This window comes from Cupressus sempervirens, chromosome 7 (assembly GCF_028749045.1).
Source record: "Cupressus sempervirens isolate cs-2001-9-10 chromosome 7, ASM2874904v1, whole genome shotgun sequence".
Taxonomy (NCBI): Eukaryota; Viridiplantae; Streptophyta; class Pinopsida; order Cupressales; family Cupressaceae; genus Cupressus; species Cupressus sempervirens.
In genome coordinates this window covers 6,369,035-6,395,264 of record NC_143124.1, presented here as the reverse complement: position 1 = coordinate 6,395,264, position 26,230 = coordinate 6,369,035, and the positions used below count along the sequence as shown (strand labels likewise).

At 36.4% G+C, this 26,230-nt stretch overlaps 1 protein-coding gene across 1 annotated transcript in view; it reads right to left on the bottom strand.

Moving 5' to 3' along the window:
* Positions 1-24,913, bottom strand: part of LOC149545137 (uncharacterized) — a 39,157-nt gene extending 14,244 nt beyond the window's left edge. The window contains exon 1 of the mRNA XM_089790533.1: positions 24,214-24,913. Within this exon, the coding sequence (XP_089646659.1) occupies positions 24,214-24,445 (232 nt within the window). The 5' untranslated portion in view covers positions 24,446-24,913. The remainder of the gene's footprint in view (positions 1-24,213) is intronic.
* Positions 24,914-26,230: the final 1,317 nt, after the last annotated feature.

Genomic DNA, 26,230 nt, shown 5'->3' with positions numbered 1-26,230 from the left:
TAGTGCATTGTTCATGGCATGCACACAACATGGAGTCCACCAAATATGTATGTAAGTTGTCTCAACAAGTCTCCTTGCAGCTCTACACACAGGTGTTACATCTGTCACTACTTGGACCACATTTTGTCGCCCAACCTCCTCAATAGCATCCAAAGTATACTAAACTGAAAATTAGCATCCTTTCGATGCCTTGAACAATCAATAACCCTAAAAAAAATGGCCCCTTTGTGCATGTAATGATGATATTGATGCGTGGACGGTTCCTAATATCCGTGCACCCATCCATGATAATGTTGTAACCATACTTCTCCCAAACAGGCCTCAAGTTCTCCTTCTCTAAAGTAATCTTGGCATACTCTTTATTCGAGACTATGGTCTGCAATTTGTGCTCACCTGGTAGCACAAATGAAAATCCTCCTCCCCTTGCCACCACTTGCATCATCTCCTTATATTAAGGACACTGTGTCACATGAAGTGGTATGCCATTGGAAAAAAGCAATCTACCAATGGCATCCTCTATCTCCTCTCTCAGGCGGGCATTAAATAAATCGACAATGGGGTTACTTTCATATGACACCTTTCTTTTCCCCTTGTTGTATTGTGCTTCAGGCATAGCACTAGTTGTAGGACTCGAGGCTGCCCCTCCAAATGATGTAGGTCTCTGTTATGGTCCAAAAGTAGAAAAATGTGGCTGCCCATACTCATAAGCTTGTTGAAGACTTTATACCAGTTGCCTACTAGTCAAGGTGGTAGGTACCTCAACTCCCAAGTCATTTGGAACACCCCAAAGCCTGGAGAACTTAATTGTGTAATGCAAATTTTTTGCTTTCATCAAGAACTTGCATTCACCCACACCTTTTCCTATCCAAAAGAGGAAATGTACATTCACTCTAGTGATGCTCCCAAACCATTCTATCCTACAAATGTTACATTTCCACTTCCTTGCACCACTACCTATACTTGTTCGTCCAATTATACTTGTTGAAAATTGTACAAGAGGAGATTTAGGGTCATAATTACCTCTAGCCCACTTTGTCAAAAGAGTTAAGGGGCAATATGTAGCTAGTGGACCAGGTGGCCAATTTCGCACCTTCGGTGGCCACTGTGATTTGACACACTTCATGACCTTGTGAGCTCATTTTCACACTACATTTCACAAAATGAAAAAAATATAAAATAAATACATGCTTTCAGCCTATGCCCTTCTTCAAAATCACAAATTTTGGAGTAAAATTTAAGCAACAAAAATTTGGAAATGAAACAAGAAACATCTACTAAAACCTACAATGAAATTCAACTAAGAGCTAAAAACTACACACTGGAAACAAAAAACAATGATCTTAACTTTAAAAATCAAAAAATTAAATTATAAAACCAAGAAAAACCCTACCTTTTGCTTCACAAATCTCTTGAACAAGCTGAAAAATCTTCCTTCTCTTCTTCTTCTTGCTCCTTACTCCTCTTGGCCTTCCACACACTCTCTTCACTCAAATAATCATCCTTCTATGAGCTCTTCACTCTTCTTGCTGCTGTTGCAATAATTAAAAAACCATGAAAGGAATAGAAATGAGAAAACATAGAGATTTAATGGGATTTCAATCTCTAAATAGACCCCACATACCCTAGGGTTAGCAAACAATATAATTAAACCTTTTTTAAAAAATTGCACTTTTTATATCCCAAAATGAGTGATGGTCGGCCATCTCCAGCTAGGTTGAGGGACACTTTCCCGTCCCCTTATCCCCAGTGGAGACACATGGACATATCCTTGCTAGTGGCAAATTTGTGGCGCTGCTAGGGACACGGGAACGTTGTCACCCCGTCTTGAGTGCATCCTCATCTCAGGTGCAGCAAGCAAAAATGTTGGGGACACATCCCTATGTTACAAGTAAAGGATGGACCAAGCTACACCAAACCAAATGTGGACCCAACCATTCAAAACAAAGATAATATGCCTCCGCGATACGCATAGGACCAAAAACCAAATAGCAATTAGCAAGAAGGAAACTTACTTTAATTAATGGGAGAACGAAATTTAAAAGACAATCTACTTCAAAAAAAATGTCAAATAATTGAGAACAGTGCATGGTCAACTCTAATTACCATACTGTTGGTCCCCTTACTTTTTTTTTTGAGTCACCTTGTGTTGTATTTATCACAAACCTTTGCCTTTGCAATTATTTTTCAAACCCAAAGATCCCTATGTTTTTTAGTCAATCAGGTTTCACTCTTAATTATTTGTCCATGCCTTAATGAATCGCCTTTGTGTGTGGCAAGTTTGTTCATGTTAAACTTTTGTTATGCAAATCTCTAAGTGAGGTTTTGAACTCTTGTACCTCTTGGAAACTTTTGAACCACTATGTACTATTGTGGTGTCCACAACACACGCCCCATTCCTCACTAGAAATGGGGGCCCCCTACTTTTTTCGACTCCTGGACTCAGTTCAAGAGTCGGGAGAAGAAAATTTTATTAAAGTTAGAATTCTAGAGTCGTCAAAAAATTGAAAAATCAAAAAAAAAATTACAAAAAATTTAAAAAATTCGAATAGCACAAAAAAATAAGAAAATTTTTTAAAATGCAAAAAAAAAAAATTGGGAAAATTTCCAAAAAAATGATAATAATAATAATCATGCGACCAAGCGCACGCGCGGGGGTGGGATGCGCACTATGCACCAACGCGCGCACCAAGGTGTGTCGTGCATCCCGCTTCACAGGGAGGCTATAAAGCCCACCCTTCTTCGTTTTTTTTTTTTTTGGTGTCATTTTGCATTTGGAGATCAGAGGTTTTCCTTAAACACCCACGGCGCAAGGTCTGTTAAGCGCGCTGCAACTTTGAATTAGCATGGCGCTGCATGCATACCCTTTTTGCTTCGCGTCGCAGTCACCCTTTGCTTAGCGCCGCGGGCACTACAACCCCACCGGTGATGCGCCCTTTCATTAGCACCACAAGCGTTTCAATCCCGCACGGGCGCCCTGTCTTTTTATGCCATACTCTTACACTAGCCAACACCGCGCGCCTCGACTCGGCGCCGCGCACCCAACCTTGCGCCACACATGCCCATCTGGTGCCGCACATGCCCAACCGGCACCATGCACCTTGACTTGGCGTCACACACGCACTTGGCTTCGGCGTTGCAATAAACCCTAACCACATCTAATGCGCCCGCAACGCATTGACACTTCTTTTTTTTTTAATTAATTTTAAAAAACAAATAAAAATGATTTAAAATTCCAAAATTTAAAAAGGCAAAAAAAAATTTTAAATAATAATAATAATAAAAGGGGATAAAATAAGAGAATATGAAAATAAACAAAATGCCCAAATGGGGATTAATAAATTATAATAAAATAAGCTCTACTCTACTAAAATGGTGAAAAAAGCGAAATTTCATCCAAAATTCAGTCGCCCCATTTCGAATTTCGTTGCATACCAGCGGAAGACGTTTCCACAACCTCCTCTGGCAACCAAAAACAAATATGAAGCCCTCTCACAACAAAAATCAGGTCAAGAAGAATTCGGCAATGCAAACAAAGATAACTTTGAATCATATGTTACGCAACATAACAGCTAAATTTCGAAAATTCGCGGCAATCAATTTCACAAAAAAGAAGATCGCTGGCAGTCAATGTGAAGAAGGAAAAATCGGTCCCAAATACAGCATAAACAAGAAGTTCTGGGAGATAAAATCTAGATGCAAAAAACCTTCTACCGTCAAACCAAATATGCGATGGAATCTAAGTCTAACCCTAGCTCCAACTTGAGGGAAAATTTCAACCAGAAGGAGCACCCTAAAAGACCTCCGTGGATTTCTAAAGCGAATGCTATCCCCATTGGTCGGCCTCGAGAAAATTCTTCCAAAAATACCATGGCTCCACCAAAGCATTCTCATGATAGCAACCTGCGAATCAACATCTCTGATAGAAGAAAATCTATGTATATACCTCCGCATCAAAAGACAGATCAACCAATATTCAAGGGAAGAATGGCAGGCAGATCAAAACAAATTTGCACTGGTCAGAGCACAACATATGATGAAATAATCATTAGCAATTCGTATAGTGAAAGAAAATGGAAGGAATGTGAGGATAAGGGCATCTACATGTACTAGAATGGTCTGTCAAGGAAGAGATCCAAGTTGGTACGCATCATTTCCAGGATTTGGGGCGACAAGGTAAGTACTCTTAACTTTTTTGCAGATAAATTTTGGTTCATTTTATGTCACAATACACAAGATAAGGAGGAAATCTTGAATTCAGATCTACTATTCTATAAAGGTCATCATATTAAATTTCTAACCTAGCAACCAAACTTTAAAAAAAATCATATTGAAAATATGGAAAAAGATCAAATGGATGGAAAGTATAGAAATTCCATTAGAATTAATGGAGACCACTATAAAAAAAAATTGGTAATTCATTAGGAACAATAATTGGCTTTGAAGATAATCTAAACAGAACTAACAAGATTGGGGTTCTGGTTAAAACTGGTCAAAACCATCCTGTTAATAAGAAGATCATCACAAATAGATCTATATACAAGTTAATTTTTGAAGAATATTCAAGAGAAATCCATAAAATATTAAATGCAAACTTTGAAAAATCACATTTTAAAAATAATATCAAAGATCATATAATCACAAAAAGGAGCACAGGCAAAAAATTAGAAAGAAAGGATGAGGCGTTTGTAAAAACTTCAATTCCCAAAGAAGATTTGAAGGAAGAAGTAGCAGCAAATATTCCTGAAAAAGGATCCTCAGACAGCAGAACAAAACCAATAATTAATAAGGACGAGATGAACAAATCGAGGGAAACGGAGTGGAAAGATAACATCAGCTACCAGCATTCACTTAATAAATTCAAGAAATGCAAGGATTGTCCACTGGAAAAAGAGGTCATTGAAGAAATGGATTTGAATATTATCAAGTTAAACCAGCTTCTTCATGAAACCCTTCTGATACAAAATGACTTAATCGATCAAAGTCTATTAGCAGAAGAAATACATAAGGAACATAAAGGGAAAAGGATTCAAGTAATAGAATTAGGAGAAACATCAGGAACAAATGCAAATCAGATTAAGGCTAAGAGGTTGGAGGATGAATTGATTCACATTGGACTAACTGAACCAAGACAAAAGGAACAAAGATCAGAAAGTACATTAGAGCAAGATTCAGAAATGCTGCAAGAATCTGCTAATCCAAAGGGAGATTCTGAACAAGAGGTTATCATTCCACCAGCAGATTCTGATCAATGGAGCAATATAACTATCAGAAAGAAAGGAAAAAAGAAAAGTTACAAGTTCTAGCAAACTCCTAGTAATGGGAAAGACATGTTTGCATTAGATAAAGAGAATAATGGATCAGCTTTAAGAGAATCCCTACACTTAGCAGACATAGAACCTAATTGGGAGAATGAAATTGGGAACAGCCCTAACAAAAAAGATTACCACAAAGAGGACGAAGCATTAGAGCCTTTTCAAACTATAATAGGGGAAAATCAGCAAATCAGTAAAATGTTAATCAAGGAAATAATATCGAAAGAAATCCAGGAGGGTGAGGAATCTACTATTGCAGGAAAGGTACTAGAAGAGCAAAATCTTGACAAAATTGGTATAGCAATGAATCGGGAAGGTATGAAAACACCAATCTGCAGAAAATCAAAACAAAAACGTGGAAGGAAATCACTTAAAGAACTTAGAGAGGCTACAAGGCAAGTCAAGGATCAGAGAAAGATCTCCAATATACTGTACAATGGGAAGGGGAAGTTCCTTCACAAGGAGCAATGAAGATAACAACCTGGAATGCTAGGGGCCTTAATGCCCCTAGCAAAAAACGCTTGTTAAAGCGTAACCTCACCTTATTTGATTCAGATATTTCATTACTACAAGAAACTAAATTAAACAAAGAGGAAGGATTGAAGCTGAGCTAGAAATTGGGTAAATGAAAATCAGAATTCCAGCAGTCACAGGGAGCTTCAAGAAGACTAGGTATAATTTGGAACCCTCGACAAATCAATGTTGAAGAACTCTCCTTACAAATAAATTGGATGGGAGTTAGAGTTGTTAACACAAAATCTAACTTGCAGATAGTTATTATCAATGTTTATGGGTCGTCACCTACAGAAGACAAACTTGTAGTTTGGAATGAGATCAGTACGTTTATTAACTCTATGCCACAAGAAATAGTCATTTTAGGTGGAGATTTTAATGCGGTCCTAAGCATGGATGAAAAACGAGGGAGTAATCAAATAAGTAGAGCAATGGCAGGTTTTAAAAATTGGATTCAAAGGAACTCTCTCATGGATATCAAAACCAAGAATGGTATTTATACTTGGAATAACTGAAGGAAAGGGTTATGTTACTTTGCTGAAAGACTAGATAGATTTCTTCTAAAAGGAGAATTAAATATGAACAATCTGATTGATGCGGAAATATTGCCAATGGCCGGTTCAAACCATTTCCCAGTGAAATTGGAAATCAAAGAATAGAGCAAACCCAACAGAAACCCATTCAAATGTGAGAAAATGTGGTTTAGGGATAAAGGTTTCATGGATCAAATTAAAGATTGGTGGCAAGAGGATCAGTTCGAAGGATCAAAAATGTTTTGCCTGGCCTCCAAACTAAAAATTTTAAAACAAAAGATTTTAAAATGGAATAATTTACATTTTAAAAATAATTTTAAAGAAAAGTTAGACATTGAAGATAAAATGAGCAAATTAAATAAGGAAATCCTCATGAAAGGAATGAATAATGAATCTTACCAATTAGAAAAAGAATACCTCTTAAAACATGAAGAAATTCTAGCTAAAGAAGAAATATTCTGGAGAAAAAAATGCAAAGAAAAATGGCTCCTAGAAGGAGATTGTAATACAAGTTTTTTTCACATGAGTACCATTAATAATAGAAACTATATTAACATAGCCAAAATTAGGAATCTAGAGGGGGAGCAAACTGAAAATCCTGAAGAAATTATTGATACTTTCATCGAATACTTTTATGATACACTCAATAATTTTGGCTCATCAAACAAATCTGCCCAAGATGAGAGGTTAAAATTCATTCCCAAGTTGATCTCAAAAGAGGATAATGAATTCCTTAATGAACCCTTTACTCTTGTAGAGGTCAAAACAGCACTCTTCAGTATGAACCCGAATAAATCCCTGAGTCCAGATGGCTTCCAAGCCTTCTTCTTTCAACAATGTTGGAATATTCTAGGAGTGAAATTGTGGAAAGCCTTAGAAGCTACAGGTAATTGTGGATCTATTTTAATTGAAATCAATCACACATTACTCACTCTCATTCCTAAAAAGCACGAAAGTGTAGAGCCAGGAGACTTTAGGCCTATTGCCTTATGTAACACTATTTATAAAGTGTTCTTGAAAATTCTAGCTAATCGCCTTAAAAACTTTCTACCTAAACTCATTTCAAAAGAACAAACCGGCTTTGTCCCTGATAGATCTATATTAGATGGAATCTCAATTATACAATAAACTATTCACTTGACATTAAAAAATAAGGAAGCTTGTATGTTACTCAAACTAGAGATTCAAAAGGCATATGACAAGATAGATTGGAGATTTCTTTGTAAAACCTTAGAGGCCTTTGGCTTCTCAAAACAATGGATTAACATTATTTTTCAATGTATTTCAACTCCCAAAATTTTGATCCTCATCAATGGAACCTCGGAAGGTTTCTTTAATATCTCAAGGGGCATTAGACAAGGAGACCCAATCTCCCCTTTCCTGTTTATCATTATGGCAAAAGCATTTGGTAGGGCAATTAAAGCAGCACAAGAAGAAAGTAAAATTGTAGGGGTGAAAGTCACAAATGGAGTTGAAAACAACACCCACCAACAATTTGCTAATGACACCATACTTGTTGGAATTAGCACTTTAGAAGAGGCCAATCATATGAAACATATCCTGGAGACATATACAAAAGCATATGGGCAAATGATTCATGCCAAGAAATCAGAAATCTTCTTTCTAAACACTGATAAAGAAGTTGAAGATCAGATTTGTCATAAACTAGAATTTAAAAAAGGCAAATTACCTTCAAATATTTAGGGATATATCTTGACAAGAGTAATCATACTAATTCGGGCTGGGAAGATATACTCAAGAAAATTGATAATCAAACTAAATCTTGGAAAGGAAGATGGCTAACAAAGGCTGGGAGAGCTGCAAAGATCAAAGCAGTCCTGGCAGATCTCCCATCTTACCAAATGTCTTGTTCTCATCTACCTAAAAACATCAACACCAAATTGGAAAGCAAACTACGTAATTTCTTCTGGAAAGGATTGGAGGACAAGAAAAAAGCAGCTTTAATAAGTTGGAGTAAAATTTGTAAACCAAAAGAATTTGGCGGATTGGGAATTAAAAATCTAGAATGGCAGAATGAAGCGCGAGGTGCCAAACAAGTTTGGAGACTTTATCAAGAAAGAGACAAGAAATGGGCAAAAATCTTATTTAACAAATACCTTAATCCTTTTGACAAAACTTCATTATTCAGAATTAAATCCCCCCCAAAAGGATCTACAAGCTGGAATTTTCTTATGAATAATCGTAGCTTGATCTCCAAATACCTAACATGGGACATAGGGAATGGTGATGAAGCTTTGTTCTGGGAAGATTCTTGGAACAGAAATCGTCCCTTGATTAATGTAGACTTCTCTTCAGAAGCAATATCTCTTCTAAAAACTGTATGGGGTTCAAAGGTGAAAGATTACATTGAGGAATCTAACTCAGAGTTGGGTAAGATATGGAAGTGGAAAACATTAACAGACTATGACATCAACCAAGAGGATAAGGAGAAACTGGAAACCATATTAAAAAATCGAACTATTATTCTTAAAGATAGGGAGGATAAGCTTATCTGGGCTGCATCAAAGGATGGATCATATAAAGTTAAAGAAGGTTATAGAATGATCACAAATTCGTAGAAATGGGAAGTTAGCACCCTACCTATGAACTTATGCTAGGATCCAGCTGGTCTTCCCAAAGCAAGAATTTTCCTCTGGACAGCCATGCATAAGAAAATACTAACAGCAGATAGAATTCGGAAAATGGGATTTGAAGGGCCATCAAGGTGCATTCTCTGCAAAGAGGATGAAGAAAATGCAAAACACCTCTTATATACATGCAAATTCTCTCAGGAATGTTGGAGGTGGCTCCAAAGTAAATTAAATTGGTCTTCCCCATTAGCAGGAAAATGGGTAGAACACTTATTGGGCTGGCCTAAAGATGATCCAAAGAAAACCTATGATAAACTTTGGATTATCACTCCGGCAATTGTCCTATGGGAAATTTGGAAAGAACGTAATCGACGAATTTTTCTAGACCAATGTCTACCAGAGCAAAGCCCTCTATACAAAAATAGAAGTGGCAATTTTGGAAGTGATGAATAGTGATCTCAGAAAGAGAACAAGAGAAGAGGGATCCTTCTCTGAATGGGATGCAAAAATCAAAAAACAATGGCCACTTTTAATAAATCCTCCCCTCTATTACAAAAAGAAGAACGATCTAGCTAGACTAACTTGTAAATGGGAACCTCCCCACCAGGATGGAAGAAGTTGAATTTTGATAGGGCTTTAAGAGGAAATCCAAGTAAAGGGAGAATTGGATGTATCGCAAGGGATGAATTAGGTGAATGGATTGTTAAAAGATCTAAGTCTTTAGACATGGCATCAAATAATATCGCCAAACTCGAAGCAGTAGAAGAAGGAATTAACCTGTGTATTAAACTTAATATCAAAAAACTTATGATAGAAGGGGATTCCCAAATCATCATTAATGCCCTTAGAAAACGAGCTACCCCAAACTGGGTATTAAATTCCAAATTAGAAGCTATCATCAAATCTCTTTTGGTATTTGAAGAAATAAGATATGCACACATATACAGAGAAGGCAACAAGGAGGCTGATATATTAGTTAATCTAGGCACCGATGGTATTAAACACTTTAACATTTAATCATAACTCTAATCCAACATCGATACCGAAATAATCATGTTCTCTCAAACTCCTGTGTAGGTAGTGATTTCACACGTTTTGGGCAAAGTACCTATATTGCGGAAAATCTTTCACTTAAGTAATTCAATCCGTTTGAAATGATGAATTTGAGAGGAATCGTATTAATTATTCAAAGGCCTTCACCATAATTAGGCTTCTAGAATTTTCGTATTCACTTATTTATAAGTGAAATTGGGGCTTACTTGCATTTCACCTTAGCTTGCAATTTGGTTTTAGCTAAAAGATAGGTAGCGGTTTGGTCTAGGTTTTATGGATTCCAATATAAGCCTGTTTCATGCATTCAAAATTGCACCATGACCTTTTGTGGACCGATTAAACAGGAGCGTTGGAATCGAATTCTAAGACCCTTAGATGACATGAGTCATGTTGCAATCAATAGGGCTTTAGGAGAGGGAGTTTTCAGTTGTGAATATTCATGGAGGACCAAAAGCGACATTGTAGGGCTCTGGGTAGGTTGCTTGGCTAGGGCGGGTGTTAAAAAATGGGATATCATCAGGATTGCCCATAACATTTTCGATCCCTGCTGGTTAGTTGGGTTGGAAATTGATGTCACTAACATTGATGATCGACTCTGTATCCCTCTCCCAGAGGCTTACGTGGAATTCAAAGTGAATAGTCCAAGACGCCCTTGCCTGGTAATTAGGGACAATATTCAGTTTCTTCGTGAGTGGCCGAGAATGGAGTTGAGTATCAATTTTCTGCTACAGTGGAGGGGAATTGTCAAAGACCCAAGAAGGGACTGGTTAACCAACTACCTGAGGGCATTTGATGCCTACAGTCATCTGGATGTAGACTTTAACAATCTGGAGGACGTGGAATTCTGCTTGCCGAATTATGACAAAACCAGTAGGGGAAGATCCACATACAAGTTCCCCCCAAGATCTAAGGCCACCTCTCTGCATGAAGCTACGGAAATCACTATTGTTTTCAAGAAAGCATGATATAGATAGGTGATTGGGTCATTTTGTATAATACTCCAACCCAAAATTTTGGTTTTAGTGATCTATTTTAATAATGGATTCTCTTGTAGATAGTCGTTTTGGCTTTATTTTCAGTCAAAATCAGTATGTAGGGCACATTTTAATGTAGTGTCCTTGTCAATATATATTAGGGATACTTTTGTTACTGTATATATCGATCAATATTAAGAAAAAAACGTTTTATAACTATAATTTAGCCTCTTTATCTGGGTTTGGTTTCAGTTCTAGTTTTCGCTATCACTTTGGCACTACTGGTTAAGCTTCAAATTAAATTTGGTTATCCCAATATTCCTTCTATTCAATATTATCTTGCGCTTTGTTTCGGCTCTCCAATCCTCATGCAATACGGATTTGGTGCCTTTTCGCATAAACTTTTGGCCTGTTTTCAGTTTGCTCCCCTTGGATTCAATTGTTAATTATTTAATCTCGCAATGACAAACAATCATCTTTAAATTATCACAACTAAAAACATGTCAAGTCATGATATTAAAAATATTAATTTAATCATTTATTTTACAATACGTAGATATAATTTAGTTAATTGCAAAACATTTAAAAATTATGATAAAATTTGATAAGTAATTTACTATTTTGTTCTTTAAAATTATTTCATACTTAGATACTATTTGGAATGGACTCCTAGTATCATATTGAAGATTGATGAATTTGATTTATCTTTAACCCTTAACATACTATTGGATGTGGTGACTTATAGACAGATTTTGATTATCTCTTCCCCAATTTGGAGTTTTGTCGAAAAGACAAAGTTATTTTTTTGGACACAATTAAGATGTAATCACTGGGGTATGCCCCTTTTACTAATGTATAATATAGGACTTTGTTCCCGGGCAAGACCGACTTTCTTTCCCTGTTCTTTCCTACCAGTGCCCGTCAAAACGGGGGAACAACTTGTATATTTAATTTTAATTAATAAAATTAATCATGGCTACGGCCGTTTACCGATCAAAAAAAAAAAGCCCAAATGGAGTTTTCTTTTTTCTTTTTTCTTTTTTCCTTATGCTTATAGATTTTACATTTTATTGGACTAATAAACACTTTTCCTCATAATGTGCAAATAATCAAATGGCGTCCACATCCAAAGTAGCACCCAAGCCTGTCGTGTTCAAGTTCCAAGGTGTACCTTCGAAGTCGAGATTCTATGATGACTACATAGAAATCCTAGATACCAACCTGGGACACACGGATTTAGGGAAATTCCTGAGAATTTGCAACAACCCAACAGAGAGATCAGCTTTGGTATTTGCATTTATCCGTTTCGGGTTGGTGAACAAAGTGTCACATCCTATGTCAGTACAGGCAAGTGAATTAATCATGGCCTTGTCACAGCATTTTGTTCTTGATGAAAAAATAGTCAAGAGTGTAACCGGAGAGATTGTGTTGGACCTACGACAACAATATTGAGAGGATCTTCCATCTCCCGAAAGCGGATAAATTCATCAGACTTTCCTATGAAGCAGCTGAGAGATGGTACAGGGAACACTAGTAGGAGGCCATAGACATCATACAATCTTCTTATCTCATTGAGAAGCCTCCTCGGGGAAGGATAACTGGTAAAGTGGATATGACTCAAGGGTACATGAAGGAGGACATCAGGTACTTTATTATTCTCCTGAGCAGAGTCATGGGCTTACCTACAGCAGGACACCTTAGCACCTTCATGGTCAACTTCATTGAGACCATCAGACAAGCGAAGATACCACTAGATTGGGCCACCACACTAAGTGAAAACTTGTGTGAGTAACTAAGGACGGTGAAGGACAAGAAGAAGTTTACATGACTTCTTACATGGTGTACTTGCTTGCAGCGAGGGCGACGAACTATCCCAGTTTGTACAAGAGAGGCAGTATGTAGGATCCCAGTGTCTGGCCATATATAGTCTACCCCTAGTTGGTGAAGAAGAAGCTCTTAGCGCAAAGTAAAGAATACAGAATCGTCAATGATGCATTCATCTTTGTGATCATTCAATTCATTGAGGGAGACTATGGGAAGAGGTTATTTGATGAAGCCAAAGCACAGGTCACGGCTCCCGGAGCCTACTTCATCCAGTTAAAAACGTTCACCTATCTACAAGTAGCTAGTGCATCCATCAATCCTAAGAAGCTCCTGAGATACCCAAGTGACAAACTAGTACTATTTGAGATATCCCGGCAAATTGAGTCGGCCTATGAGAAGATAAAGAGACAACGGAGACCTTGTTGGACGTGGCCATTGGTCATTGGAGCGTATCAAGTGAAGAGGAAACAGGATATTCCGTCCTTCGAGTGGGAGTAGAAGAACTATCCTCTCGAAGAATACAATTCTCCCCGACCATATTTTGAAAATGTTGAGAAAGTGGAGAGTCTGGCAGGAAGAGACTTCCATCATGAGGATGTTGTTGAAGATCATTGGATGAATGCCACAAATGACTACAATGTCCGCATTAGGGACTATTGTAGGATGACTTTGTATCTAGCTGAAAAGGCTCTCTAGTTGAACATCCCGGAGGAGATAAAGCAACAGGATTCTCAGGAGTTATTGAACCCCTTGTTCAACGCAGACAAAATTGGTGAAAGACCCATTATGAATGTCGAGGTTGACAGGAAGGAGGCAGATGATATTAATCATCGAGCGAGGCATGTTATTAGAATGACAAAGGATTGGATCAAGAAACCTTTTCCACTTAAACTAGGCCCCTAATCTAAGAATAAGGTGTGACCGCAACTACTTTCAAGTTAAAAGTACCCATGTGGATATAAGTTGGATAAGATTTGTTGAAAATCTTATGAAGGAGTTGTGCCTTTGTAATCCAAAGGGAAGTGAACATTAACGCTTACCCAACTATTGTGAACTATTTGTCTATGAAGGAGGCAGTCGACTCAAGCTAGTGAGCATTTATCGAAAAGAGGAACGTGTTCACTAACACATACCAAAGAAAAAGAGTTTGTGAGTGGTGATCCAGAATACTTTAATGCTTTCCCATTGATCTACAAGAGCTAGAATGGATAAACAATGTAAAGTTTAAAAATATATAAAGTATAAATATTGCAAAAGATAAGATAGAGAAGTCCTTCAATAATAGCCCAATGTGCATTTTTAGATTAAATAAGGAAGCTGCAGCATCTAGCTTTACCCATGGGTTACAAACCATTATTTGAGACTCACAATGAATGTTTCTCCCTCAATCTATGTATAGGTAATGTCTTCATTATCCTGATTTAAAATATTCCCAAGCAGTTATTGGTGCAATCAGACGTTTGTCGGATTCATTTTTCTCCCCATTTATCATTATTTAGTTACTGCCATATCCCCAAACTAAAACAGATCTTAGATCACAACTCACTCAAGGAATTGCCATCTCCCCAACACCGGCCTTTTTATGATCCCAATAAATATATAAAATAAGTTAAAAAGCAGAAATTATTAAATGACAAGATAAGCAGTAATGAAGTGGTGACTAGAGAAGGCAGTGCTTGAGTTTGTTATGAACTGATTAACAAAGGATGATCGTCCTTGGTGGAAGTTGTGCCTCCTTTGAATCAACAACTCCATTCATAAAGGCATATGATAAGGTATAAAACAGATCACGGACCACAACTTTAACGTCTAGGTGACTCAACAAATTACCATTTCACCGGCCCTTCTACAATGCCAATAGATATATGAAATAAGTTGAAGCCAGTAATTATTAAATGAGAATGTAGGCATTAATAAAGCAGCATATAGAGAAGGCAGTGCCTGAGTTTGCTAAGCATTGATCAACACAGGGGCATCATCCTTGGTGGGAAGTCATCCCTCCTTTGAATAAACACCTTCTTTCATACAGGTATACAATGAGGTATAAAAAGGGGATGGATTCATTTGGTAAAAACATCCGGTAAAAAAGGATTGAGAAATGGAATGAGATTTCAGAGTAATTTTAATTAGAAATGCAACTATTAGTTTAAGGAGACAACTCATTTATAAAAAAAGGAGTTGTTAGTAAGAGTTGTGACTATTTGTCCTCTTTAAGGGCTAAAAAGGAAGAACTTCATTTGGAGAAATGGCATGGAGGACAGTAGTTCAAATTTACAAATCTGAAATCAGTAATCAGCAGGCTGGTAAGCAATCAGAAAATTAAGATCAGATCTGATGATACACACACACACATATATACATACAATCTGCGTTCAATAAACCAGTAATCCAGGGAGGACAGATCAGAGCAGAGTATTTTGAGATATAAATTGCATTCAGAGAGAAGCCAGCCATTTGTATTTAGCAGAATTATTGGCATTCCCTAATAAGGGGACATTACAGTTTCTTTTTTCAAATCTAAAATAATATGCAAGAGTTTAAAAGGTACCCTTAAGAGTTCTAAGAACTCTACTTGATTGCTTCATTGATTGCACATTAAAAAATGAAGTGATTTGGAACAACTGAAAAAGAAATGAGCATCCCATCACAAGCATGGAACCAGGAGAAACAGACTAAGTAATAATATATTAACAAACATTCAGTGTATGGCTTTCACTACAACATTGCTCAAACTACCAAAGTGGCAGCAGTCATCCACTCCTCATGACATATTTTATTTTATTGCATAAAGAAGCCTTAATTACTAATCATGGCTTCAGTTCTTTATTTGTTGGGACTTTGATTATTTTGATCATATGACAGTCGTCTTGTTTTCTACTAATTACTCAGGTATATGCATGCACTAATGAAGTTAATGTCAATTTCACAAGTCAATATGCCCTTGACATCTCTCAAGAACATTATCGACTCAAAGTTGTAAATCTTCTCATACTAAATCACAGGAGAGGAGAGTACTGTTGTGGCATTATGACTTTACAGTTATGATCTGAATGGCACAGCATCAACATGGTGGTTCATTTCTAATATTGACTTGGGACCCTGAAATCACTCTTAGTTTCAATCTAGATGAGTGCGACGATTGTGGAGATGCTTTCAAATTGCTTGAGGCCAAGCAGTCTTCGAGGAGGGTGGAACCTAATGTCCCCATTTTCAGGTTCTCTTGTCGTGCAGTTGGTGTTGGCTTTCTGCATTAGTCCCAACAGGATAGAATGGGCATTTTGCTGCTGCCAGTGTGTTCAAGCCAACTGATGGAAATGAACTAGCTTTTTGGAGTGATTTGAAACAACTTTTTCAAAACTCACTATCTTTGGCAAGGTATTATTTTTAGCATGTCATTTTGGTCACTAACTGATAGTTGAGAGTTTTGGCTAACTTCCTATTTTTAGCAACAATGATTATTTATTTTTTACTAACTTTTATTATTGGCATTTGATTATAGCTTCAATGTCCTCTTGGCTTCAATATGCAGCACAGTCAATTTCAAGATTTGAACTGTTCCTATTTGTAGAAAAAGTCTATTTTTAGGTGGGTGATAATTTTAGCACTTGGTCTTGGTTTGAGTTCTCTATCAGCGTAATGCAAACTTACCAATTTTGACCTTGGTGAGTTCTAACTACTGTTTTTAAAGATAGATTTGATTTTATCACTTAGCTATTATAAAGGCACAATTACTATATGACTTAGTTAGGATAACTGATTCATGGGCAACACGCTAGATCATCATTCTAAAAGTGAGCTTCAAAGCTAAATTGGCTAAGTAGTGCTGTGAGAGTTTCACACCATTGACCCATTGCAAATGGGTACCCCCTCTTCTTGTTTTTGCCATCAAGAGGTGCTAGCTTAGGAGTAGATTGGCAACGTTTTTAATGTCAAGTCTCATGTAAGTCTAGTGCTGTTGGGAATAATTGTAATATCATCAAAATGTTATTAAGTTGTTATGTATGTTGTTGTAATGTCCCCGAACAAAATAGGCCTCTAAACCTCTGATTATTTTTACAAACACTCGACAAACAAACATATATGCAGCTGAAACAACTCAGAAATAACAAAATACTGGATACTGGAAATAACTTGTTAATTCTTCCGTTATTTCTCAAATATGGAATATTACAAAATTTCATAAACTCGCAGCCAGAGATAGCAAATGCAAAAACTAAGTCCTTTACCAATATAAACTGAATATTTCTCAACAACTATCTCAATGTTCAACACTCAAACTTAACCAGTTTAGGGTCTGTCACATGCGTAGGATAATACTGAAAATTTACAACCAACTGGACAAGTAATCATTAAGGAACACAAGACAATAAAGAACCTGAATTTTTTATTCAAACTCCAAACTGTTAGTGGTCTGCTCTATCAACCCTTGGATGGAAATTCTGGAGCATGAATTCTGTTTGGAAGAAATGCCTGTGAAAACCGGGTGTGTCTGCTGGGCCGTACAGGTCAGCAAAGGCTCTGCACTTTTTTTATTTTTCCCTCCACTGAAAGGTGACAAATTTCATCCAAACTGTGTCGCCCAAAATCCTAAATACCTGCAACTGGGTTGCAGCGGTTTTTTTTTTATGAATTTATTTGCTGACGAAAATGCCAGAAAATTGTGGCGCAACACCTGTGATTTTTATTGAATTTTTTCTCCCCTGCAAAAGTGACGAAACTGCCCTAGATTGGAGCACCCAGACTTCAGGGATGCAGCCAACTAACCCTTGCTAAGTTTCGACCTCCTATGGATTAATTTCGAAATAAATACTGCTCCCAGGTTCTGCAATTTTTTTGCTTGATGTCTCTGCAAATGCTGAATTTGCTGAAACCCCCCTGCCCGAAAAATACAAAGGAAATCACCTGCGATTTCCAGTCAATAATTGCAGACAGGATACTCCTCCAAGACTGTGCCCTTTGGCCAATACAACTCAAAATATGGCCTGCGAAATTGTTTACCAAAAACCCCTGCAATTTTTGGTAAAATCTTTCTGTACAAATCCAAATCTCTACACAGTACAGACGTCTTCCAAATACCTGCACTTATATTCTGCTAAGGTGCGATATGAATGTTTATTTAGTGTGCACAAAGAAGCCTCCAATATCTTGCTCAGAATAGGACTAACTCAGTCAACAAATGCACCATAATTAGCTGGGTAGCTACGGCTTCTTATATCAAGTTTCCTGAACAACTACAAACTCTCTTCAACTGAAATACTCCTAATAAATGCTAATCAAACAAGAACTTCAGAATTTGTAATTAACTCCTTGCAAAACAAATCTTCTTGAAAATCAAATGCCCGAAAAGTTGGCCCTTGGCCACAGTTGATGCTCAGCTTGAGATAGCTGAATACTATCTCCAAAGTGTAACCCTTCAACGGATATCTCACCCCCTCAATTATGCGAATCCAAGGGAGACTCCATTCCCAAAGACCTAGTGACTATCTAAAACCACTTGGCTCCATAATAGACTATGTGACTGAATCACAATCTGATGTCAGGGGAGAAAATACAAACTCGATGATCAAATGCAAGACCCATAGGGTCTATTTATTCACTTTTTACTAGCTTCCTCTAGAAGTCACTTAAACATTCTAGAAGCATCCAAATATTCTTATGAAATAAAGTGCATTTTATAAAATATTACTTTATAATAAAAAGTGCATCTCAAGATCAAATTATAAAACTGGGCCCGAATAAAGTAACTTTACTTTATAACAAACGTAGGCCCAAATCACTAATCAACTGTAAGGACAAAATACTGCCAAATAGTCATTGGTCGACTCTCTCCACATCACCACCAGTCTACGAGAGCCTATGATAGACTAATCCGGCACGCTAGACGATGTCAGCCAAAATGGGGGCATGACAGTTGTTTGGTTGTTAAAACTTAATATAACCAAGTGATAGGTAAGTATAGGTAGCAACTATTCACCCTCAAGTGTACATCCCCTGTTTTGTTTGTTTTAGAAAATTCAATTAATCATTGATATTTCAAGTAATTAGTTAAATCAGTTACTCAATTTTGAAGTTCATATGAATGGAAATATTTGTTGATTGTTATGTTTCATGTGAAGAGTAAGATGTTAGTAAATTACCTACTATTATAGTTAATTTGGTTATTAGTTATGTTCAAAGCACCAAAACTCGGAATCGGCAAGGCCTACTAGAATAGTGAAATCACCTACGAATCAACAAAGTGAAAAACATATTTCATGCACCCTTTATTGAATATAATTTACACACACTTTGACATCATCAAATCGAAGCTAACACCTAACATACATAAACAAGGAACATAAAAAAGAAATTAATCACATACATTAAAAAAATTGGTGATTATTAGTGAATTTTTTACGATAGTTACACCGCCCTAGGAGACGGGGGGACGGCGAGACAAGTTTCTGAGACGAGGGGACAGAGAAGCCTTGATTTGGGGATGGCAAGGGGACAGGGGATGGCAATGAGAGCAAGGGTGTATATATTATACATATGGTACTTAAAATTCTGGTTATGAAAATATGTACTACAATTATACAATATAACTTGATATAATCATATAAAGATGTAAAAACAGTAAACTTAAACAATAAAAAATTAAACATTGAACATTGCATTGAAGTTTTGAACTGGAACATCATGATTCATGATCAAATGACAAACAAACAAAGGACACTGACATTGAACATCAGCAAATATTAGTCTATATATCAATCTTCAGAGCAATAGTATGTGTATCTAGATTCTACTATCTAAAAGTAATCAATGATCATATGAGTCATGACATAAAGATGATTACAATAAGTATCATGTGCCATGAATCATGATATCAAAATAAGTATATAATATATAAAGCAAACAAAAACCACAAGTCTCCCTTCAACCACAATAAAGGAGACTCCGTCACGTCCCCCCGCAATGAAGGACACTTCATCGCGTCCACCCCAATAAAGGAGACTTCGTCACATCCCCCCACATCCACACAAAGGAGACGTCTCCCCGACTCCGGCAAAGGTGGCGCTCTAAGTGGCGCCACCCGAAACACCCTCCCCCCATCTCCAAGACAGCCCAATTTTTTTTTTTTTTTTTTGTGTGGGGGGGGGGGGGGGGGGGGGACGCATCCCCGTGTTACACTTTTTTTACCAACTTGATTTTCTAGTGATTTTTGGGAAAAAAAATCTCCAAGACACATTACCAAGTCAGAAAAAATCACCAAATCTTGCTCAAATTGCCGAATTGCCAAAATCACATGGATTGTTGTGATTTTTGGTTCTATGGTTATAATGACTAATTTCAGTTGATCATTGTGGAAGTATGCTTTCACCATGCTAATTCTTCTTGCAAGTAGTGTGGTGACAGGAGGAAGCATTGGCAAAGGGGGAAATTGGGTACGAGAGCACAGTCTTGCTACTAAAGTTAACAGGTATGAATATAAACCACCATGGTCAGAGAATGCAGGCTAGGACAAACTAGACATACGTCAAGTGACCACCATGAGCTAACTAGGTCAACAAGCTTCATAAGATATATAAATATTCACTAGTTATATAAAGGGAATTACAAAAAAAATGTTACCTTTGAGAAATGACTCAATCTCAAATCCTTCTTGTAATGTCACACATGTTCTAGTATAATGGTACCCATGGTACTTACATACATCTGTACATGTTACATACAAGTACATGTATGTGTTGTGTATATTCAAATATGACATATATGTATGAATACATATACTTACATACAATGCATGCATAAAAATACATATACTAAAATATTGCATATATGTACGTACGTGTAGTGCCTCTCGTGTTTGCAGTCTAAACCTTGTTATATTTTGATTTGAGAGATATTTGATACTGTTTTTGTTTGTACCTTGAGATGACTTGAGGGTCAGATGTTATACTTTGATTTCTGTACCCTAGATGATTTACTGCTATGTTGTTCAGTTTATCATATTTGCATGTTGATGCCATTTTGAGATGACAGTAGGTCTATGATGATATTTGATTATTTGGTATTTGGACATATCTCTGATTATATTATGTGATGGATTTTTTGCTACAATTATTTACTTCATTCTTGTCTCTTTATGCTTTATGCAAACATGAGTGATGTAAATGGATTATTCAGGTATAATTGAATAAAAGGTTAAATTAGTTATTTAATGCATTTATTGCTTCGGCTATGATATGATATGCAATTGCACTTGATCATGTATTTTAGTATGCAAGATTTATATCCCTCGCTGTGGCACATGGAGTTAGTGATTCAGCTATTCATATTTTACCACTGTCGTTCTTGTATGGTCGACATATCCTTAATTAATTGTTTAAATTAAACCTTTTGTTGATTATTAAATCCGAACCCATTTGCATTATGTGATTAGACCAGTGAGCGTGTCTCTAAATTTAGAGGTTCGCATTGTCGCGAAAGTTGTTAAGTTAATTTCTATGATTTTGGGTTTTTGGGCTTTAATTTTTATTGAATTTGATTTCTGGCAGCTTTGCCACAGAGGAATTCCTATTTCCAGGAATAGCCTGTTTTCATTTGGGTCGATTCGGGGTTTAACTAGGTTGGCTAGTTATTTGCCCTCATTGATTATTCACTCAAAAGGTGAATTTAGTATGGAAAGAGGAATTTAATTACTCACTTCTCAATTTTGCATTTAGAAATTGGAGAGCTTTTTTCGAAATCCTTTCTGAAGGATTGGTCTTTTGTTTGTTGTTAGAGCTACGAGCGTGGGATCTTTGTGAGGACAAACTCGTTGGATCCAACTCAGGGAGACCTTGCTTTACTGTCATTTTCAGCAGTATCTGTAAGTTATTTATATTACCTGGCTGTTTTCCATCTTAGCCCTTTTGGTTGTCAAGAAGGGCTTTAACGTTTTCTTCTGTCTACTTCGTTTCAGCTTCTGTTTTTGGTAGCAGTTTGCTAATAAGCTGAGAACTAGTGTTCCCCTCCGTTTCTGATTGCTAGTTCTTCCCGATTGGTTGGCTATGAACATTTTCCCTGTTTTCGGACGGGGGTTTGGGGTTTTGCGCCGTTTTTGCATACGATGTCCGACCCCACATTTTATTGGATTTTTGGGGTTTTTGTGCCCCAAGACCAAATGGGTTCTAATTTCAAAAAATTTCAGTTTTTGGGAATTTTTACCTCATTTTGCATGCCGCTCTTTTTTCTCGGGTTTCCTTGGGATATTTAGTCAAGTGGCTTGGACTTTAACTTCCTCCAATCCCTTTGTAGGCTAAAACCTAGATATATATTGTGTACACAAACTTTGATATTTCAGTCCCAATGTTCACAACATTGTAGCCTTAAATGTAGCCCAATTACTTCTATTTCATTTTGTGGAAACTGAATTTCAAGACGGGGGACAGGATTTTCAATAGGAACCTGAATTAATCAAAAAATGAAATCCAATGGCAGCCTAGCTATATTTTTACTCATTGGCCCCAGCAACATGGATACATAATAAAACTGAGTCATATAATTTTCCATTGGAATATAGGTGTGTTCTATTTCAATCCAATATCATTCACAACTCCCCAAAACTGTACAGCGGGCATGAAATTCAGATCTAAAACACTTTAGGCGCATTTTAATTTTATAGCCTAACCTGATTCAATACAGGAAGTGATTGCAGGGAATAGGATATTTAGCTTGCAATTTTATTCCTATGGATATGAAGTAAACCTGCATTGGACAAACATGACTCTGTCTCAACCAGCACCACTGAATTCTCAATAATATCAAAATTCACTTTTCAATTCTAAGGAAAATCAGCGTTCACCTACAAATATCAAACAGAATAAAAAATGAAGCCTTTTATATCAAACAAAATCAGCATGCATATGTGGATACCAGACTCAATCAAAATGCAGCTGTGGATGCCAAACAATATCATTCAAACTCTTAGATTCCAAACAAAATCAAAACACATTCTGTAACACATCAAAAATCAAAATGCATCCCGGAATAGCAAATAATACACAAGCAAACCAGTATCAACTATCAAAGTAATCCCACTCCCTTTTTCTCTCAAACCAGATATCTCAGACAACACAGTATAAAAATGAGTCAACAGCACTATTTCCTATCATTTAACATCAATTCACATCCCAATCAGACATCACCATAAGAGGTTACACATTCTGTCCCACTACAAACCCTGTGCTCTCATTTTGTCACTAATGGAAACAGATCTTCAACCATTGTTTAACGCATGAGATGGAAAAGTACCAAGACAATTTACAACATATAATGAAACCCCAGCTAGACGCATTACAAGTATACAAACTCATACCCTGAGTGTTAAATTATCAAGATAATTCAGTAATATGCAATTAATAATCAAAACCAAGATAAATGGATTATTGACTACTTTCCTGGTGAAATTATACATTAAAACATACAACACAATTAAGTAAAGATAACAGACGAGAAAATTTACAAAAAATGATCAACCCTTAAAAATATATTATCAATTTACAATCCATATAATACTAAATTACCCATGCCTATGTTCCGACAGTTAACTCATAGATAGAAGCATACCAATAAGAGCAACTGACCATAATCTACCCATACAAATCATGAACATGAACACACATTCCCCAAATGCTCAATTGCCCGGACAATGTTGATCAAAACCTACCCAGACATTATATAAACATACATTCCCTAAATACTGAATTACAATAACATGTTTTCTTCCTGGCCAGACTTACAGATTAAACCCAAAATCACAAGCAATCAAACCACTAGCTCAATTCAACTATATGCACTGTGAAAACAACATTTCTTTAATAAAATTATTAACACGCACTCTTTTGATGCTCAAGAACTTCTGCAGAGTTTTTGTTTCGCCAACCCACATATTAGTAAACACAAGAGTAAAGCCCTGCACACCAATAGACCAAATATTGACCCAGCACTATCTCAAGGTCACTAACGCGCATTCCTTTAGTCCTCAATTAATTGCACGTGTTTTCTGAGCGACCAATGTACACAATACAAAGAAACGGTATACTAAAATCCTGAAATAATAACAGACTAGCCCCAGCTGAAAAAAGTGTGTTCCTGCATTTCTTTAATCGACAAATACCTTAGAAATCCTTCTCCATCGGTATTTTATGGTGTAAAGCGGATAAGGATTTAAACCTTAAAACGGCATGTTGAAACAATAAAATGAATGTACCCTGGCTAAAAATTAATTCCCTTTAACATTCAATTGCCAGCACATGTATTATCCTAGGGGATTTTAAAATATTAAAACATACAAGCAAGTGAACCCTAGCTACAGCAATCAGCAATGAAAATAAATCACCATCGCTAAAAGAAATTATAAATTTAAATATCTTAAATCCACAATTACCTGCACACGTTTTCTCCTTAGTCAATTTATAGATCAAGACGGCGATTCCAAGTGAATGAATCGCTTCTGCTGCAACGAACAAATTGTCATGATCGTGCACAACAAATCTCAGAAAAATCAAAGTTATAATGCCTGTAATTGTCGCCAAAAATGCCTTCATTTTTGGAGGTTGCCTTTTAACCCATCCGACAGCCATTTGAACAGGATTTTTCGACCTTCTTAGGGGACCCATTTTAGCAACCACAAAATCTCACAGGCCTCGAAACCCTGATATAGAGATCGGACGTCCAAAGAGCGGCACGCCAAAGTTTTGTCCCAAAACAAATCCACAAATAAGTGTCCGGGTGATTTTCCCTCTAAAAATCGAGTGATTTGTTCTCCTTCCTCTTTTTTCAGGATTTTTGGGGCTTAAAAGAGAGCAATTTAAAATGAACTTTATACAAGGAAAGTGTAAGCTGGCTGCGTAATCGTCGCCGTGAGTTGAAACGTGTAGGTTGAATTTTGGATCGCTCGATCGCCTCTGTTGGACGTGGTGACTTTGTTTCGGCTATATGCCTGACTCAATGACTGATTTTGAATCGTTGTTTTAATTGGATGCTTCCATCCATAGGGATATTGACTCCTTCGAAGATTTTGCGGGTCATTTGCGTACACATCGCAGAGTCCAATGTTTGACATAATGTAAATGAAAAGGTAATGTGACCACTTAAAGCATTAACTAAACCATTAATAACTGACAGGATTATAGGTATGTGGAATTTTGAATTAGGCAAATGTTAATTTGGAGAGCGTTCAAATCAGATAAGGTTGTTTTTTCGCTCTATTGTCGGTTATTTCATGCAATCCCACTCATACATTCTTATTCAAAAAGTTCAACATTCTTATATCATTGTTAAAAATTATAAATTTTTGCTACTTAGTTATAAATGCGAGGTAAGATCGTATTTCTAAAATTTTCAATCAATGAATCTTTTGTATTAAATCTTATTTTGTTAGAAACAGTGAATACTATAAAACATTCCCACAAAAATGAGCTTCATTAATTATTTTTTATTAAACATTAAAATTTTGAATTGTGAATTCTGATTTTTTCTATTGGTGGAGGGTATTTTCCATGGTGTCTTTGTTTCTTGTACAAAAAATTCTTTAGAAAAATAAAATTGGAAGTACTTGTTTTATCTTCTTGAAGAATTTCCAATTGACATATAACAGATAGTGCATATGTCATATGTCTCTCCCACGTGTTTTCCCATGCTTAATACAAGACTAATAGGTGGACAATTGTCAAATCTCATTAAGCGTGTTAAGTTGCAAAATATGGAAGCTTTAGATCCAACACAAAAAGCTTTATGGCGATTTTTGTCACTCCCCTTCATTGTAGGTTTCAGAGATCTTGCACAATCTTGCATAATCTGTTGTATTTCTTTCACAACTACTAAATGGCAGTTTACTAAAAAAGTATGATCGAACCCAAGTTTTATTCCAGTCTAATCTTAGATATCCACATAAATTTGGTTTTAAGCTCGAGGCATCCAATCCCTCATCCTCTGATTTAATAAAGCTGAAACAAAAGAGGCATACCCAAATGCAAATATATTGTTGAAATTACTCAAGTAGGTGAAGAAGAGGAACAAAAGCAAACTTGTAGTTTCGTGGATAGTAGTGATTTTGTGTTACTTGAGAATTGGGGCAATGATATGTCCACAAAAGAATTGAAGATGTTTTGTTGTGCAAAAATAATTAAGAGTTGATAGTTAAAGAAATTGTGGTGATTGCTTATAGGATAGTGAGTTGCGGGAGTGGTATGACTATCTTGCGAGGTTTAATTTTTTTCTATTTTGTCTTTGTATGATTAAGAGTGCAATTTGTATTAGTTTACAATAAGATAGATAAATCAATCGCAACTTAAATTTATTAAAGATTTTGTAAATAAAGTAATATGGAAGTATTAATTAAATCGATGAATCAATTGTGGATATTAGTGAAATGCTATTGTCTGACTTTATAATTTTTCAGT